Here is a 16,965-nt window from a genome sequence, read left to right on the forward strand (position 1 = left end):
CTCAGAAAGCGCTTCGGGAATTAATCTGCCATCGTTTACTTACAAGATAAACAAGTAAGATTTGTGAAGTTCGTTGAAGTATGAAGTCTAAATAAATGCCTTTTTAAAGCTTGTTTGCTGGATTTTTCGTAAACTTCCCTGATTAATTTTTCGTTTCGGCTTACTAGTCTATACTATTTCAAAGCAATGTCAAGACGAAGACGGAGAACCATGAGTCGGTCCTTTCAACAATCGTAAACAAAGTGTTTGGGCAATCAGGTATACGAGATGTAATATTCAATAGCCGCATATCAGAAGTCTTCGGAAAGAAAGTATTCTGTCTTCAGAAAGCTGTCAAGAAAGCTAATAATCGTGGCGGAAGGCAATTAAACGGGCCCTCGGTATCGATTTAATATCATATCGATCTCAATATTATACAGTTTTGTATCTTTCTTCCGTGGATTCGCCTTTCTAACGGGGGTGTATGTTGAGAATTCATTGCAAAATCGCTTTGTTTTTTTAATTTCCCTCTTTGACCTGTCCGCCATTTTGAAAATTCGTAACGAAGAGCATGCGCATTACGTGGGGTTAGTGGTTGCGTACACCTGGAACCGAGAAAAACAAATGTTCGTCGCACTGGGGAAAGAGTTTGATATGGAGAAGCCTTAATTTGGACATTGAAGGACTCGTTTCCAACAAAATGCACCGATTATGTCGCCGAGACTTGGAGGGAGCTGTTCCGCTTTATAACTGCTACTATGATGAGAGGACTGAAGAGAGCAAACACTGGCACGTGAGACTTAAAACTGAGAGACCATGTGGCCTGGGAATGAGTTGAGGGGAAAACTGGGATTTTACTGGAGATGACTTAAAGAGGACACCATTCCAAAGTGGACAAAATGAGCATAATAACAACTACTATAGGGGAGTAAGGAGGTATACGAGTTGTAAGAAGCCTAACGTTGCGCGAGGATTGAGACGAGTGAAAACTGAAACAGACAAGGAGATAGTCGCGTCTATTGAAGCGTGCAGAAGAATAAAGTTGAGTGCGATGAAAGAAGTGCGCGTAAAGATGGGAATAAAGGAAAATTGCGATTAAAAAAGGGAAGGAACCAAAGGAAGGAGAAAACAGATGCGAAAATATGAAAAGGTTTAAAAACTTGTGCGAGGAAAAAGGTGAAAGAGGCGCTCACATGTATAGCATGAACACGTCCGTCGGCGTTCAAAACCGCGTGAGAATATGGAGAACGATAGACAGTAGAAGAAAATAATCAAAAAGACGATGCGCGTTTGTTAAGTGGGTGGGGGCTTGAAACATGGAATGTTTGTACCCTGTCAGCTACACAGTTTATCAACTTAGCGCGCGCGAGTCAAAACAAGCATTGAAGTCCACATAGGATTTGTTATCTCTGCATCTCACGCGAATCCTTAGACAAACGATGAAAATCAACGTAGTTTTTGTATTTTATACACTGTATATTTCTCTTACACAAAGAATAGAAAAAATAAAGTACAAAACAAACTGCATTAAATTGTCCAAGGCTTTAAGTAAAATACGCGCTCAACTGAGACACTAAAATGAATCCATTTACTCTCAAGACTGATCATAATTTAAATTCTCCTCACAAAATTAATACACCGACAAACATGGTGTCCATACGATTTAGAGAAGATCTAAACTGGAGGATAACTTTTTGCTAGAAACGTAATGTTACATCGAATTCTCGGAATGAAGCAACAAAGAAACATTCTTATCAGTTTAGAGAATTTTTCCTCAGAACTTGGGAGTTCATGAGTTAATTAAACTAAGCTGAATGAACAATTACCTTCAAAAATGATACAATACTTCACACAAGTAGCATCAAAATACTTCGCACGAAATATATTGACATATTACAAAGCATATTTTGTTAAAACTGTTCCAGCTTGCTTTTAAAATCCTACGCTACATTATACTCAAACATGTGCAAGGTTAACTAGTACATTATATACCAGCATATACCTATGGAAGTAACGAAAATCTGCTAAATTAAGATTGATTTTACAAAACTTTCTCCTTAAAAAGCTTTTATACAGTATATCTTAAACTTTTTACCACATAACGGGTTTTAATTACAAAGCGTACTCTAAATATCTAAGTATAAATTCTTAAATCTAAGAAAGATATTATCAGACATCTTCAATTTGTACCAAGGTAAATTTAAAGAAATGAAAACAATTTGAACAGGAAATTTTCAAAAATTAGAAGTTTTATCCTGAGGCCCTGAAGCTTTTCAACTACGGACTAGATTTACAATTATTCACAAACCTTTTCACCAAAATAATTCTCATTGAGGACTACATGGCTTATTGTAACTATACCTCTTTAATTTATTGGCGTAAATATTTTCCTACTGGAAACAACGAATTCCATGTCACGTTAAAAGACACAGCTATGGAAACTTCAGTTACAGTGAACTCTGCGTCACTGTTTCTTTGTTTAGATTACACGGCAATTTTTAACCTCTCCGTCGTGGTTCTTCAAAACTGATGAGGGTGGAGATTCACAACTGTGTAGCTGTGTCTTGTTGTGGGTATTGCTCAGTGCCTTGATTTCTTCGAATAACTGGCAAAATGGGAGTAAAATTTATTATCTAAAGTAAACGTGAATCGAATTTTCATTTTTCAGAGTTAATAATAATATTCGTGAAAGATTTTTTTTCAGACTATTTGAGTCCAACCCAAAAATTCAAGACATGTTCCCGCCTTTAATTGAGAGTTTGAAACTTGAAGCCGTAATCAACTCTCGATCTCTGTATCTTCACGTCAGATGAGTCATAACCGCACTAGAAAATGCTTTGTTTTCTTTAAACAACGGCGAGGTTTTCATTTATATTATATATTTTCTATTATGCCGACTAAGGCTACTTAGGGGTACATATATTTGTATAGCGCTGTGTAGTGATGTAAACTGCAGAAGAGGGAAGTCTGGTGATATCTAGGGGTGCACATTGTTTTATGGCGCTGTATTATGATGTAAACTTCAGAAGAGGGAAGTATAGTGCTATCAAGGGGCACATAGCGCTGTATTGTTATGTAAACTGCAATAGCGGGAAGTATAGTGCTATCTAGGGGTGCACATTGTTGTATGGCGCTGTATTATGATGTAAACTTCAGAAGAGGGAAGTACAGTGCTATCAAGGGGTGCACGATGTTGTAAAGCGCTGTATAGTAATGTAAACTGCAGAAGAAGGAAGTGTAGTGCTATCTAGGGGCACATAGCACTGTATTGTTATGTAAACTGCAATAGCGGGAAGTATAGTGCTATCTAGGGGTACACACTGTTGTTTATGATCCACCAAATATTTTTTTCGCACGCGATTGGTCTAAACGCAGCAAGTGACTGAATATCTCTCTGTAAAAACTGGGTGATATCCGAGAATATCATCCAAGCGATATTCCCCCATTCGCAAACCTTACGCCCACTGTAAAAAGTGTTCGTTTTAAACTTAATTCAATTCAGTGAGCTGTTCATAAACATTTTTTGCTCGAGCGTTGCAAAATAATTGAAGGATAATCCACACAACAGCTTTTATTTTTCGCGAAAATATGTACAATATATAATATGGTATTTGTCATTTGACATTATCTGTTCCTTGAAACTCACAGTTTTTGCATCTTGGAACAGATAATGTCGGCTGACATATATCCGCACTTATTTTCGCGCCAAATTGGGCCAATAGTTTATATAGCGCTGTATGGTGCTGTAAAATTCAGTTAAGGGAAACATTGTGCTAATTTATGGGTACACATTGTTGTCAAGCGCTGCATGGTTGTATAAACTGCAGTTTACGGATGCACAACGTATTGAGGAATGTTTAGTATGGTATGGTGCTGTATGTAGATTTTAGCTGCAGTTTATGGATTAACAGAGCTACCCAGGGGTATATTGTTGTATTGTGCTGTATAATGATAAAAGTTGCAGTAGAGGTATTTATAGTGCTATTGAAGGGAGGGGAGAGAGGGGCATATAGACGTGCGTATTCGAGAAGTTTATTCTAACGATAAGGAGACATGGAGTCGAATAATCGACGGAACGTGTTTGCTCATAATGAATCTCTCAAGTTGACATTGACTACCTCTTAGGAAGTATTATAGTAACTTATCCTTTCTTTTAAAATTATCGTTCTGTCAAAACTTTTTTCCAGGGTCCTCTCTGCGTCTACATCCAAGAAGGCGGCTATCGACTCTGTGGAGTCTGTGGATTGATCTGCCGCCATCTTGGATTCGCCATGTAGGTGGACCCTAGGCGAGAGTTTGACCCATTCTCAATCAGATGATAGAAGAAGCTTTAATTTGGACATTGTAGAAATCGTTGAGGGACCTCTTTCGCTTCATTACTGCTACTGTGATGAGAGGACTGAAGAGAGCAAATACTAACACGCGAGACTTAAAAGTGAGAGACCCTATGGAATCGGAATCAGTCGAAAGGAAAACTGAGATTTTACTAGAGATGACGTTAATCGTTCATCCTGAAGTGGACAAAATAAGCATGATAACAACTACTCTGGGAGAGTAACGAGGTATATGAGTTGTAAGAAGCCTGACGTTGCGCGAGGATTGAGACGAATGAAAATTGAAACAGACAAGGAGATAGTTGCGTCTTATGAAGTTAACAGAAGAATAAAATTAAGGGCGATGAAAGAGGTGCGCGTAAAGATGGGAATGAAGGAAAAGTACGATGTAAAAAAAGGGAAGGAACCAAAGGAAGGAGAAAAAGGGGATGCACAAATGCGTCAAGTTGTAAAAACTTGTGTGAGGAAAAAAGGTAAAAAAGGCGCACACAGTATTAACACGTCCGCCGGCGTTCAAAACCGTGCGGAAATATGGAGAGCGATAGACAGAGGAAGAGACACAATCGAAAAGACGACGAGCGTTTGTTAAGTGGGTGGAGGCTTGAAACATGGAACGTTAGGACACTGTCAGTTGCACAGATTATCAACTTGGCGCGCACGAGATGAGATCTGTTCTCTGCATCTCACGTGAATCCCTAGAATAAGGAGACAGACGATGAAAATCAACTCCGCTTTTGAATTTTATACACTGTATATTTCTCCTACACAAAGAAGTAAAAAAAAATAAGTGCAGTAGCAACTGCATAAAATTGTCGAAGGCTTTAAGTAAAATACGCGTTAAACAGAGACACTTAAATGAACCCATTTACTCCCAAGACTGATCATAGTTAAATTCTCCTCTCAAAATTAAACAAACACGGTGTCAATAGGAATTACAGAAAATGAAAACTGGAGGATAGTTTTTTGCTAGAAAGGTAATGTTACATCGAATTCTCAGAATAATGCAACAAAGAAACACATTCTTATCAGTTGGGAGAATTTTTCCTCAGAACTTGGGAGTTCGTGAGTTAATTAAAATAAGGTAAATGAAAAATTGTCTTCAACTACAAATAAAAATAGTATCAAAACACTTCATACAAAATACACTGACATCATACAAAGCATATTTAGTTGAAACTGTTAAAAATTAAGAAAGGTATTATCAGACATCTTCAAATTATACTGAGGTAAATTTAAAGTAATGCAAAAAAATTGAAGGAATTTTCAAAAATTGAAAGTTTTATCCTAAAGCGCTGAACCTTTCCAACTAAGGACTAGATTTACATTTTTGTTTATGAACCTTTTAACCAAAAAAAATCCCCATTATTGACTACATGGCTTAATTCATCTGCTTCTCCAATTAATTAGCGTTAATATTTTCTTACAAGAAACAGCAAATTCCATAGCACATACATTGGAAGTCACAGCTATGGAAACTTCAGTTACAGTGAACTCTGCTTCGCTGTTTCCTTAGATTACATGGACAATTTTTAACCTATCGCCGTAGTTCTTTAAAACGAAAAGATAAGTGTTTGATAAAACGAACTAGAACTGACGAAACTCGTTCGATTAATAACAAGGTTGTAGCCAGCTTTTGACTTGTTATAGGCCTGTTCCTTAAGAAAGTTCAATTTTTGTTTCAACATTTGCAAGAGTCATATCATAAAAGGGAAGCGGGCGGAATACAATTGCAGGCCGGGCCTACGGGACTAGAAGCTGGCTACACCTCTAAAAGTCGGTCTAATGTCGGTAACATATGGTCAGTAAATTCAATAACATTATGTGTGATGTTTACTTCTTCAAATTAAGCTTAGAATGGCAATCTTGGCTCTGATAAAATTAGATTGCATTAGAATAGATTGAAAATAATATTAGTCAATTTCTCTTGTGAAGATAATCTCAAATTGTAACAAAGTAATTTATGATGTAGAGAAATCACCCAAGTTTTATTAACATATTGCTGCAAATTTTGCAAATCAAACTTTTGGAAATAACAATTTGGCCAACTTTTGCAAATGACGAACTGTTTCTTTGCTTATCAAACGCTTAGAGTATAAAGGTAATTAAAACCCGGTGAACAAGCTCATGGTTATGTAAAAGAAGAAGCCTTTAAATTGTTTTCCATAAAACTGATTGTGATACAGGAATAGAGCTGAGTGTCATTTTGACGAAAACAAAAACCTTGTAATCTCCTTCAACTACTGTCGGCATTCATAAGAGAAGCCTTGTTACATTTCGTTCTCTTTGTAAGCAGTTAAATTTTAAAGGTAACTAAAAAGACAATTCCACTGATCAAAACATTTGAAATAGACTGTTTTTATTTCTTCATCAAGGTAGTTACACATCTCAAGTTCTATTTAACAAAAAAGTAAAATGCAATGAAAAATAGTTAAATTTTCAAAATAGAGAAACATTTATGCTGTCCAAGTTCCTACGTCGTTTTTTTTGGGATGAGAAAACAAGACAATTTTCATTTATGTGATTTTACATTTAAATTTTCTCTTCCCTTTGCCATGAAGTTAAGAGTGACGTCATCTCCAATCAGCAAAAAGGGCGCCCAGTGTTTGATGTCGCGGAACTTGTCCGATTCTCTGAGGCTTTTCATGGCCAGGGTCAGTGACTCGCTTGCAGGTTTACCTTCTGCAAGGTGTTGATAAAAGCATTTCATGAACTCAAGAGTAGCCTCGTCATCAATCGCCCACAGGGATACCACAACAGACCGAGCACCAGCCCCCATAAAAGCGCGCGCAATGCCAACCACACCTTCAGCCTTGATCTCGCCCCGGCCGCTGTGGCAGCAACTAAGCACAACAAGTTTGGCCCGAAGTTGAACACTCGACACATCTCCAATTGTTAAAATGAAATCCTCCTCCGTTGGCACAGTAGATATTCGGTCTGGGTTAGGTGTAAGAGCAATTTCGCCAGTTTTCATACATCCGTGTGCCGCAAAGTGAACTAAGGAAACGGAACCGAGTCTTTTTAACACCTCACGTTTCGTGGCCTGACTACCAGTGATTGGCTTAATATTCAGAATTTTTCCGATCATTTCTACTTCTTCTTTAGCACCCGGAAGCTGCTCGAGGACTTTCTCTCCCTTGCCATCAGTAACCTCGGCTTCCCATGGATCTCCTACAAGTAACGCACCACTGCTTTTGTGATAATCATCGGGGCAATCGGCAATGAGTCTAAGACTTGTTAAAGATGGAGCGAGTCGAATTATGAACGATTCACACAGGTATTTGGAATTACCATCCTTCAATGCAGCGTAAGGAGCGAGCCAAAGGGGTCCATCGGGAATAATGAGGAGCTCATTCCCTTCAAGCAAGTCAGCCACCGGCTTCATAACGGTATCATACAAAGTGCTTAAGCATTCATCTTGTTGGATGGGAAGTTGAGGGTTACCTTCTTTAGTTTCCTCATCCACTTCTGACTGGTTCTCCCTCAAAGCATCCAAAGATCGATTCTCGCATTTCACATTAAAACAAACACCAAGTTGCCTATAGGCACCGTGCATGAACGACTCAAAGGACTGGCTGGCTCCACTATTCTCTGAAACAAAACTTTTGAGTTTACTTTGTCTTAACTGAACATGATTTCCTTCGGAAACAACCCAAAGATTGATGTCAGTTTGGTACACTGCCTGAAAGACAGTGTTTAATGGAACGTTTTTTAGAACTTTTAAAAAACGTTTCATCCAAATCGATGGAGATTTAGCAGTGACTTCTAAATCTTCATCGCCTGCCTTGTGCTGACCTGTTCCACCACAAAAACTGGATTCCATGAGGTCGGTCAGAGCTTGAGCTCGCCCTTTCTCAGCAACAAATAAGGCTTCATCTGCATTACCTTGTTCTACGAGAACTCTCCACAAACCCGTATACGCCATTTGATGCTGATTTCGAAAAATAACTTTCCACTCATCTTTAGATTTTAGAAGTACTCTCAAGGAATCAAATAGGTTTATGCTAGCTTGATAATGTTCAACGGCTTTTGGCAGTCCACCTTGCAACTCAAAAACGCATCCTAGTGAAGAGTAGGCCATTGCCTCAAAGGATTTGTCTCCTACTTCTTTAGCTATTTTAAGAGCTAGGTTGTGGTACTCTATGGCTTTTTTGAAATCACCCAGACTGTCATAAGCATTGCCAAGATTGCCATAAGCACCACCCTCCCCATGCTTGTCTCCTACTTCTTTAGCTATTTTAAGATCTAGGTTGTGGTACTCTATGGCTTTTTGGAAATCACCCAGACGGAGATAAGCATTACCAAGATTGCCATAAGTGTTACCCTCCCCATGCTTGTCTCCTACTTCTTTAGCTATTTTAAGATTTAGGTTGTGGTACTCTATGGCTTTTTTGAAATCACCCAGACGGTGATAAGCATTGCCAAGATTGCCATAAGCACCACCCTCCCCATGCTTGTCTCCTACTTCTTTAGCTATTTTAAGATGTAGGTTGTGGTACTCTATGGCTTTTTTGAAATCACCCAGACTGTGATAAGCATTGCCAAGATTGCCATAAGCGTTACCCTCCCCATGCTTGTCTCCTACTTCTTTAGCTATTTTAAGATGTAGGTTGTTGTACTCTATGGCTTTTTTGAAATCACCCAGACTGTCATAAGCATTGCCAAGATTGCCATAAGCATCACCCTCCCCATGCTTGTCTCCTACTTCTTTAGCTATTTTAAGAGCTAGGTTGTGGTACTCTATGGCCTTTTTGAAGTCACCCAGACTGTGATAAGCATTGCCAAGACTGCCATAAGCGTTACCCTCCCCATGCTTGTCTCCTACTTCTTTAGCTATTTTAAGATGTAGGTTGTGGTACTCTATGGCTTTTTTGAAATCACCCAGACTGTCATAAGCATTGCCAAGATTGCCATAAGCACGACCCTCCCCATCCTTGTCTCCTATATCTCTAGCACTTTTAAGATGTAGGTTGTGGTACTCTATGGCTTTTTTGAAATCACCCAGACCCTGATAAGCATTGCCAAGATTGCCATGAGCACCACCCTCCCCATGCTTGTCTCCTATATCTTTACCTATTTTAAGATGTAGGTTGTGGTACTCTATGGCTTTTTTGAAATCACCCAGACTGTCATAAGCATTGCCAAGATTGCCATAAGCACCACCCTCCCCATGCTTGTCTCCTATATCTTTAGCTATTTTAAGATGTAGGTTGTAGTACTCTATGGCTTTTTTGAAATCACCCAGACGGTGATAAGCATTGCCAAGACTGCCATAAGCGTTACCCTCCCCATGCTTGTCTCCTACTTCTTTAGCTTTTTTAAGATATAGGTTGAGGTACTCTATGGCTTCTTCTCCCCGATTATAGAGATCTATGACTTTCTTGACATCACCTGAACTTGCACTACCATGGTCATGACTAATAGGATCTTCTTCCTCCATGGACTTATCTCCCACTTCGCTGACAGACTGAAGTCTTAATGACAACAAGATCCTATTTTTTTTGTCAATCTTTTTTATGTTAAGGGTAAAAAATGTGGAAAAAACAAAAAAGATTATGTTCCTGATCATATTGATATGTAATAGTCCATTTTAACATTTGCGTGCTTGGTTCCCAAGCCTCTGGACAAGAGGGATGATAAAGGGTGACCTTGTTATGATAAAAACATTGCTGCTTTTTAAATGCAAACTACTTTGTTATTATCGTTTCTAGACAAATTTGGTCTGGAAATTAAAGGGTTATTTAAACTAATGTAACAGTTATTGGCATGGATAGTAGAACTAAGTCAAATTGGCTAAAAGGAGTAATTTCATTAATAAGTCATGAGGTAATAACGTCTCCTATATTTTTAATCACACACATTTAAAGTATATGACCTGACAAGTTCCCATCATAATTAATACCCTTCTTTGTATTTTCTCCCTTGAAACATCAAATTATGGAAACTTTTTTTATACCCACGGTTAAAAATGAACGATTCCTTCAAAGGATACAGCTAGTCCCTTATTACACCAACTGATTGCTTCTTCAAATCTCTTCAATTCAACACAAGCAGCGGCTCCTGTAGGCAACAACACAAAGAGGCATACTATTACTGTAGCTCAATTCTGAGAAAAGAACCTGAAACCATTGAAATCATTACAGACCAAAAGAAAAAAAAAAGACACAACAAAACAAAACAAAGAAACTAAACGGAAAAGAATAAACAGGCCCTATTGGGTTTCAGTTAGATTTATTTAGCTTTATAGACAACTGAAACTTCTAAGAACACTTAAATTGGGATCAACAACTCCCACAAAAACACTAAGACATGGGCAGAAATGAAGGACATCATGGCGGCCAAGCATGCGCAGAGTTTTCCTAATGCCCTTTAAAAATGTCCGAAGCTTCTAAGGATTTGTATGGCAAAGTTCTAATATTAAAAAATTTTGAAAAAATCAAAATAATTATCGTACTTGCGAGCATCGGTGTGCTATCGTGTTAGTGAGTTGCTGCTTTGGACGAAATTTCGAGGTTCACACTCGTTTCGTCTTTGATCCCAAACAAATTACGCAAATCCCATATAAGAGTCATATTGCACTTCCATACAAACACAGTAAATTGGCTGAAATAGCCAAACTTCGACCCGGCACATCCGCGAAAGAAGACAATATTGGTAGGTTGCGAGCATCGCGCTGCGAACAGGGGTCTCTTATCTCTCATTTTGTGCCGCTTTTTTGGATGAATGTGGCATTCTCTTTGATCACCGTAAAGTTGAAGATTTGCAGTATTCATCGCGAACAGAACTTTCGCCTTTAGTCACGCAGAAAGGATGTCGCAGAAGTTGGATCGACGGTTCTTCCCGAACAAATGGTTTCCGACGCCATTTTTCCTTTCAAAGGCTTGGTATCTTAGCTTGTTTACATAGGTCAGATGATATAAATAAAGAAAAGTGATTGGTTCAAGGGTGATATTAAAAAATAACCGTGCTTTGCCGTAACGCTATCCATTCCGTGACATGGTTGCGTGACTTCCAATTTAGTCATAAACGTGACGCAAGTTTCTCATTTCTTTCCGGTCTCAATCTGTTATTTTGCAATAAAGTAATAAAACATCTTACCTCTCCAGTTTCGTAATCACTTGAAACATTTACAATGTCGGACGCACCTCTATTGTACAGAATAGAGCCCGCGTCACGAACCGCTGACTGTCCTAAATTTCTGCCCATGTTAGGTAAGTCCTGATCCTTCTTTCTAAAACAGCTAGATAGTGACTTAAGAGCGTGTCCACGAGAGCACCGGGCGGTCGTGCTACATGCCATCTCACCGATTTCAATGAAACTTTGTCAGTTTAAAGGCTCTACCCCAAAACTAAAAAAAAACAGACTGGTTTCTGTTTTGGTTTTTTCCGTGGGGAGATAGACCACCCCCCGGTTTTTCTTGGTTTTCACTGATAAAATCGCTTCAAATAGGTAAAATATATGAAGCTCTCACTGCGATAGTATTTAACTGATTACTTGAGGATTTGCAGACATATTTTTACATCCTTAGTTAATGGCCGCCGCGGGCATCAGTCAGTTTGATTGACGGCTTGTCAATCAACAGAGGCAAATATACGACTGTGTTTCTAGACTTTTCGATTGATCTAAATATTTTACAACTTTGAGGTCAAATATCTCCCGTTGCCAGAAAGCTACAGGACTAATCTTAATTACCCTTTATAACCCATCATTTCATCTCTGAAAATCATTAAAAAAATCCTTGGGCACTACCGTATTTTTGTCTTGGATACATTTTAAAATTTACGATTGTAACAAGTTTCTCTCAACTACACCTGTCACGCACTTCTTGTTCTAGGCGGTCACTTGACGAAATAAAACTACATTTTTTAGTTCTTTATACACGATGATTGATCAAGAAAGGTGAAAAATGTTAAAAACGTTCGAGATTTGTTGTAGGAATGGAAAATTTCACGTTTAGAGAGATGCATGTTGACGAAAAATCAATGGGAATATCGTTGCGTTTCTTTCTTCAGTCGTTTATTACTTTCAAGATTTGCTAAAATCAGGACATAGGGCTCTTGTACAGAACAAAACATTCATTAGCCTATACTTTGATCGTCTATTATCATTATCGCACAGTTTACAATAAGGAAACTGTAACAGGAGAGGAGATTTTAAAGTCACATGTCGCCTGCTTGTTGACGTACAAGTTCCCGAGTGTAACAACTTCGGCTTTTCCATACCGCGCATGACGGGAAACTCTGCCCCCCTTATTTGATAGAAATAACAATAGCCCCATAAATTCATTAATTACGCCATGTTTCCAGAAAATAAGACTGGAAAATGTTTTTTCCACTTTCCACCATCAAGAAATTCCACGTATAGAAATAGTATTTGTAGGGTTACTGCGTGACTTTTCATGAGAAGTAAAAATTGTTCATCTTTTTTTTTCAAGAAGATACTTCTAGAAAGTTCTTAATCCTTCTGTTATCTTATTTTTCTGTTTTTTGACTGCAAATATCATTTGCATTTTCTATTATTTTCGCTGATTGTCATGGCCTTTCCTGCGTGCACGTGCGAGCTAGTTCATATACAGAACTCTTTCGAGTTTCTCTGGGTGGTGTCGGGCTTAGGTGTGTAGGTCTGGCACAAAAGATATCTGCACGCTGCAACACGGGTTCCTATGTTTTCTCCTTTTTCTTCATTTGGATTTTCATTCTCTTGCTTGCATTATCACACATTTATGTTTTTTTATTCACTCAGCGCGTTCCCTCAGATTTGGAAGTAGGCCATGAAAAGTCAATATTGACCAGAACTGAAAGCCTTTTCTATCACTATTTGTTTCAGAGAACCCCCGTCATTTGTGACTTTATTTCTCAAGAAAATGTGTTTTTATTTGCTATTTATTTCCATTAGAACATGAAACTAGGTCCTGATAAGTTTTTTTGTCTCGTGACTCCCAAAAACTGTGTTGCGACAACATCAATTAAGAAATCAAAAGCAATTACGCCTGAGAAATTCGCTTGTAGTCTTCTACCCGCAGAAGTCAACTCCATATAATGAAACGTTCTATCCTCAAAGTAATTGGTTAAATACCATCGTAGTAAGACCTTCATACATTTTACCTATTTGATGCGATTTTCTTGGTGAAAACTAAGAAAAGAAAGGGGGGGTTGTCTATCTCCCTCCAGAAAAAAAACAAAACAGAAACCAGTTTGTCTTTTTGAGTTTTGGGGTAGACCCTTTAAACTGGTAAAGTTTCATTGAAATCGGTGAGATGGAATGTAGCACGACTCTCTGGTGCTCTCGTGGACACGCTCTTAACATATCTGACACCTGTGACTCATTGAACTTAAGGAACTAAAATATTCATGCTGAAATTTTGCTTTGCATTCCGCATTGAGTTCTTCATCCCGTTCAAAATAATATTCTCATCATGATTAATGGAAGTAATGGCGTAGCAGTCAAGAGCTGGATCCAAATGTACATCAGGGTGGTCTCGACCTCTTAATTAAAGTCAATTGAGACAAGATTGAACTCCATTTAACCTCATTTAACTTTAGAGTGTTGAGTTCTTTTTTTATTACTATTATTATCGCACAGCTAACATATCTAACCTCTAACAATTGCCTTAAGGAAAGTTGGATTTAACTCAATGGCTGCTTCTGCATCCCTTAGTGAATCCTGGTGATTTCCTGTTATTGAAATAAATATCTCTGATTAACCATACATGTTGCAAACCAACTACCATTACTATAATTTTGGGAAAAACTTGTGATGCTCGTGGATATCTGGGGTAAGAGGTTACTTCTTTTTATATTTGAGAGGCCAAGATAAGATGTAAATTTTTCCGGGCATGCATTCAAAATCATCACCTTTTTCAGAAAACCACTACTGACAACTTAATAGCTTCAAAATAGAAAAAAAAATGCATATTAAAGCTCTCATCATCTTACCAAGTTTAGAATGTGCAATAGCCCTGTTGATGTGCAGTTTGGCCTTCAGTTCTTTCTCGTTGCAGTTCATTTTAATTCCTTTGGTGTAAAAATGAATAGCATTGATGAAATCTCCTTTATTGAAGGCCTCATTACCCTCATTCCTATAAACATCAGCTGTGGCTGCAAAGAAAAAATAAAATAATTCGAAAAAAAATTAAAAAATGGGTGTGAAAGTCTGTGGTCGTAGTTAATAATTATTCGTGTATAGTCAGAGCTGCCAAGATCTGAAGATTTCAAATCTGCAGATTTTCAATAGTTATGATGATGCTAACAATGTAGGTGACAACATGGGTAAGAATAATGATGAGAATTAAGCATCACTCAACTTGAGGCAAACCCCTGGAGATGAGAGATTTTGGAGATAGGTTTCCTAAAATTCCTATTCCCTGAGCAAAATTAATAAAATGTTAAAATGCCCCACACAATCTTATGTAAAAGGCGAAATAATTAGCAATTTCACTTTCAACTAATTGATCAAGCTTTAAAAACTAATTGAACAAGCTTTAAAACCTAGACCTTGAAACCTTATTTCTTCTGAGACATTTGTAAGTGAAAGTGCACTATCTGCCTTAAACACCTCCATATTCAATGATAATTTACACTTGTACTCTACTGGAAAATAGATGTGACAGTTTTTATTCAAATTCCCTAACGCCAATCAGGCAGGGTTAAACCCCCTTCCCCCCCCCCCCCTCACCCTCTTTGGCTTGGATGAAGATCAAATGCCTGTGGCTTGCTCGAGGAGAAAGAAGGGAATGTTGAAGGTTTCAAAGTGATTATGTTTCATTAAAATAGAAAGATGATGGTGATGATGATGATGGTACCTATGATGCAAACTTACAATGGATTTTATATGATGATCAAATAAAGTCTCAACTTATTATAACTTTGTGTTATTGCTTTGGACTGTTAGGATAGAAAATAACAAAGGTTTCTGTGTCACAAATCTTCTCAATGAACAGCATCTTGTAATCATGGAAGAGAGTGGCCAAATATCCTTTAAAGCGGTCATACAGTGTATATATCCTTTTCCACATCTGCTGGCATTCTTGAAACTGATCGAATAGAAATTGTTCTAACAATAACTGAAGCCGAAGTTGAACCTAGCTCACCTCGTAAAGTAAACTCGTCAAAATCTGGTGCATTTTCTTTGTCAGGTAAGTCTTCATTTTCACATGGAACTTTAATTGAACTTCTTCCTGTAGCCATAGCAACTGTAAGAAGACTGATGCTTCTTAAAAAGTTGTTCTTTTAAGTCATCCTGGCCTGAAAAAAAGGTGATTGAAAATGGTTGTAAACATCAGCTCAAAATATTACTCAGTAGCAAAATAAATATTATTTCCCTTCTGAGAATGGGAGGGATACATAGACACAAAATCAGAAGCCAATTAAGAGCTAATGTCAACCTGCATCAGACAAACAGCGGCAAGTCACCCAAATTCGTTTTCTCTCCCACTTTCATATTTTGTAGCCCAATATGTCCCAATAATTGTGGTATAGGGTTTTTTTGAAAATATATTTTAGTTTTTGAGAAATGAATTTTTTTCGTTCGACCGCTCAAATATGCAAATTTTCACTCTGAATATTACCCGAGTTGTGTGACCTCATGTAACGAATTTACTTGACCTCCGGTATTTCTGTCGGCATAATCCTTTGTTTTATTATCTAAACTTAATCCCCTGACATTATTGAGGCTGGCACAAAAACCTTTTTTTTTTTTTTTTGGTGAATATTTTTGTCCGACATACTTTTTGTATGTCGAAAAGTAGCATCAAAACAAAGACAGTTTTAACAATGACCGATATGACAGAATCTACTGAGCTTCCAACTTTTAAAAGACAAAAGGATGGTTATAAAGTTACTGTAAAAATTTTCTGTGTAATTGTGTTGTTCTATCGTGAGACGAACTCAAAGTCCAGCAAAATTTACCCGCTAGCGACTATGAAATATACATGGTGTGCCTACTTGTCGCCACCTTTTATTGGCATATCGAGGCATAAATCACTACAATTTGTAAAAAAATCTAACATAACACTCTTACCTAGTTTATTTATGTTTCGGTCATTATATTACGCTTGGGTATTACTTTTTGCCGAGATCCCAGGTTTTACGTTGTGTTTTCCCCTATTCCAGTTATATCAGAAGCTAGTCACGCAATAATTGATACCAACACAATGAATATTTACCCTGTTTATGTTGAATTGACAATATTACAACATGTTACTTTTGTGGTCACTAATCGTTGTTTCGGTGGCAGCGTAGCAGTTCAAAGCGGGTGGTTGCTTCAACGCTATTAAAATTTGTAGTGTTCTGGCCAATTGCACGATTTGTTTTCTTCCATTGAGCCCCGTGCTCGATATTTTCGGGGATTATTTCCCAACACCCCAGCACCCCCCTCCCCCCCCCCCTCCCCGCATCAAAAATCTAATGGTCCGTCCCTAAGATGCTATCAGGTCCTACAACTTTTCATGTGATGAAAGAATTTGGATATATATGTATTACTCGCGTTGTTGTTGTTCTTGTTGTTTTTACATTACCGAGCAAATTTCAAGTGATAATTTCAGGAAGTAAGAAGCAACAACAAAAGGATTCCTATCAAAGTGAGGTGCCATTTTCAGTCATACCTGATCGGACACCTTGAAAACAAATGATGACACGCAAACAGTTTACTGCAAATT

General features: G+C 37.9%; 1 protein-coding gene across 1 annotated transcript; it reads right to left on the reverse strand.

The window, feature by feature from the left end:
• Nucleotides 1–5,050: 5,050 nt before the first annotated feature.
• Nucleotides 5,051–14,870, reverse strand: LOC149034766 (uncharacterized). Its single transcript, XM_089194905.1, has 5 exons — nt 14,804–14,870; nt 14,246–14,407; nt 13,907–13,984; nt 10,303–10,370; nt 5,051–9,819 (listed from the first exon to the last, which is right to left on the reverse strand). The coding sequence occupies exons 1-5, from the start codon at nt 14,868–14,870 to the stop codon at nt 6,823–6,825; spliced, it is 3,372 nt and encodes a 1,123-aa protein (XP_089051031.1). The 3' UTR covers nt 5,051–6,822.
• Between the last annotated feature and the right edge of the window lie 2,095 nt (nt 14,871–16,965).

This window comes from Pocillopora damicornis, chromosome 14 (assembly GCF_964200805.1).
Source record: "Pocillopora damicornis chromosome 14, jaPocDami1.2, whole genome shotgun sequence".
Classification (NCBI taxonomy): Eukaryota; Metazoa; Cnidaria; class Anthozoa; order Scleractinia; family Pocilloporidae; genus Pocillopora; species Pocillopora damicornis.

Excerpts from the sequence above, each read along its gene's own strand:
- LOC149034766 (XM_089194905.1), bottom strand. The coding sequence starts at position 14,870 with ATGGAGGTGTTTAAGGCAGATAGTGCACTTTCACTTACAAATGTCTCA. Across the intron at positions 13,985-14,245 it reads TATTGCACATTCTAAACTTG|GAAATCACCAGGATTCACTA; the intron begins GTAAGATGATGA and ends TTTCAATAACAG. Across the intron at positions 10,371-13,906 it reads CCTTAAGGCAATTGTTAGAG|GAGCCGCTGCTTGTGTTGAA; the intron begins GTTAGATATGTT and ends TGTTGCCTACAG.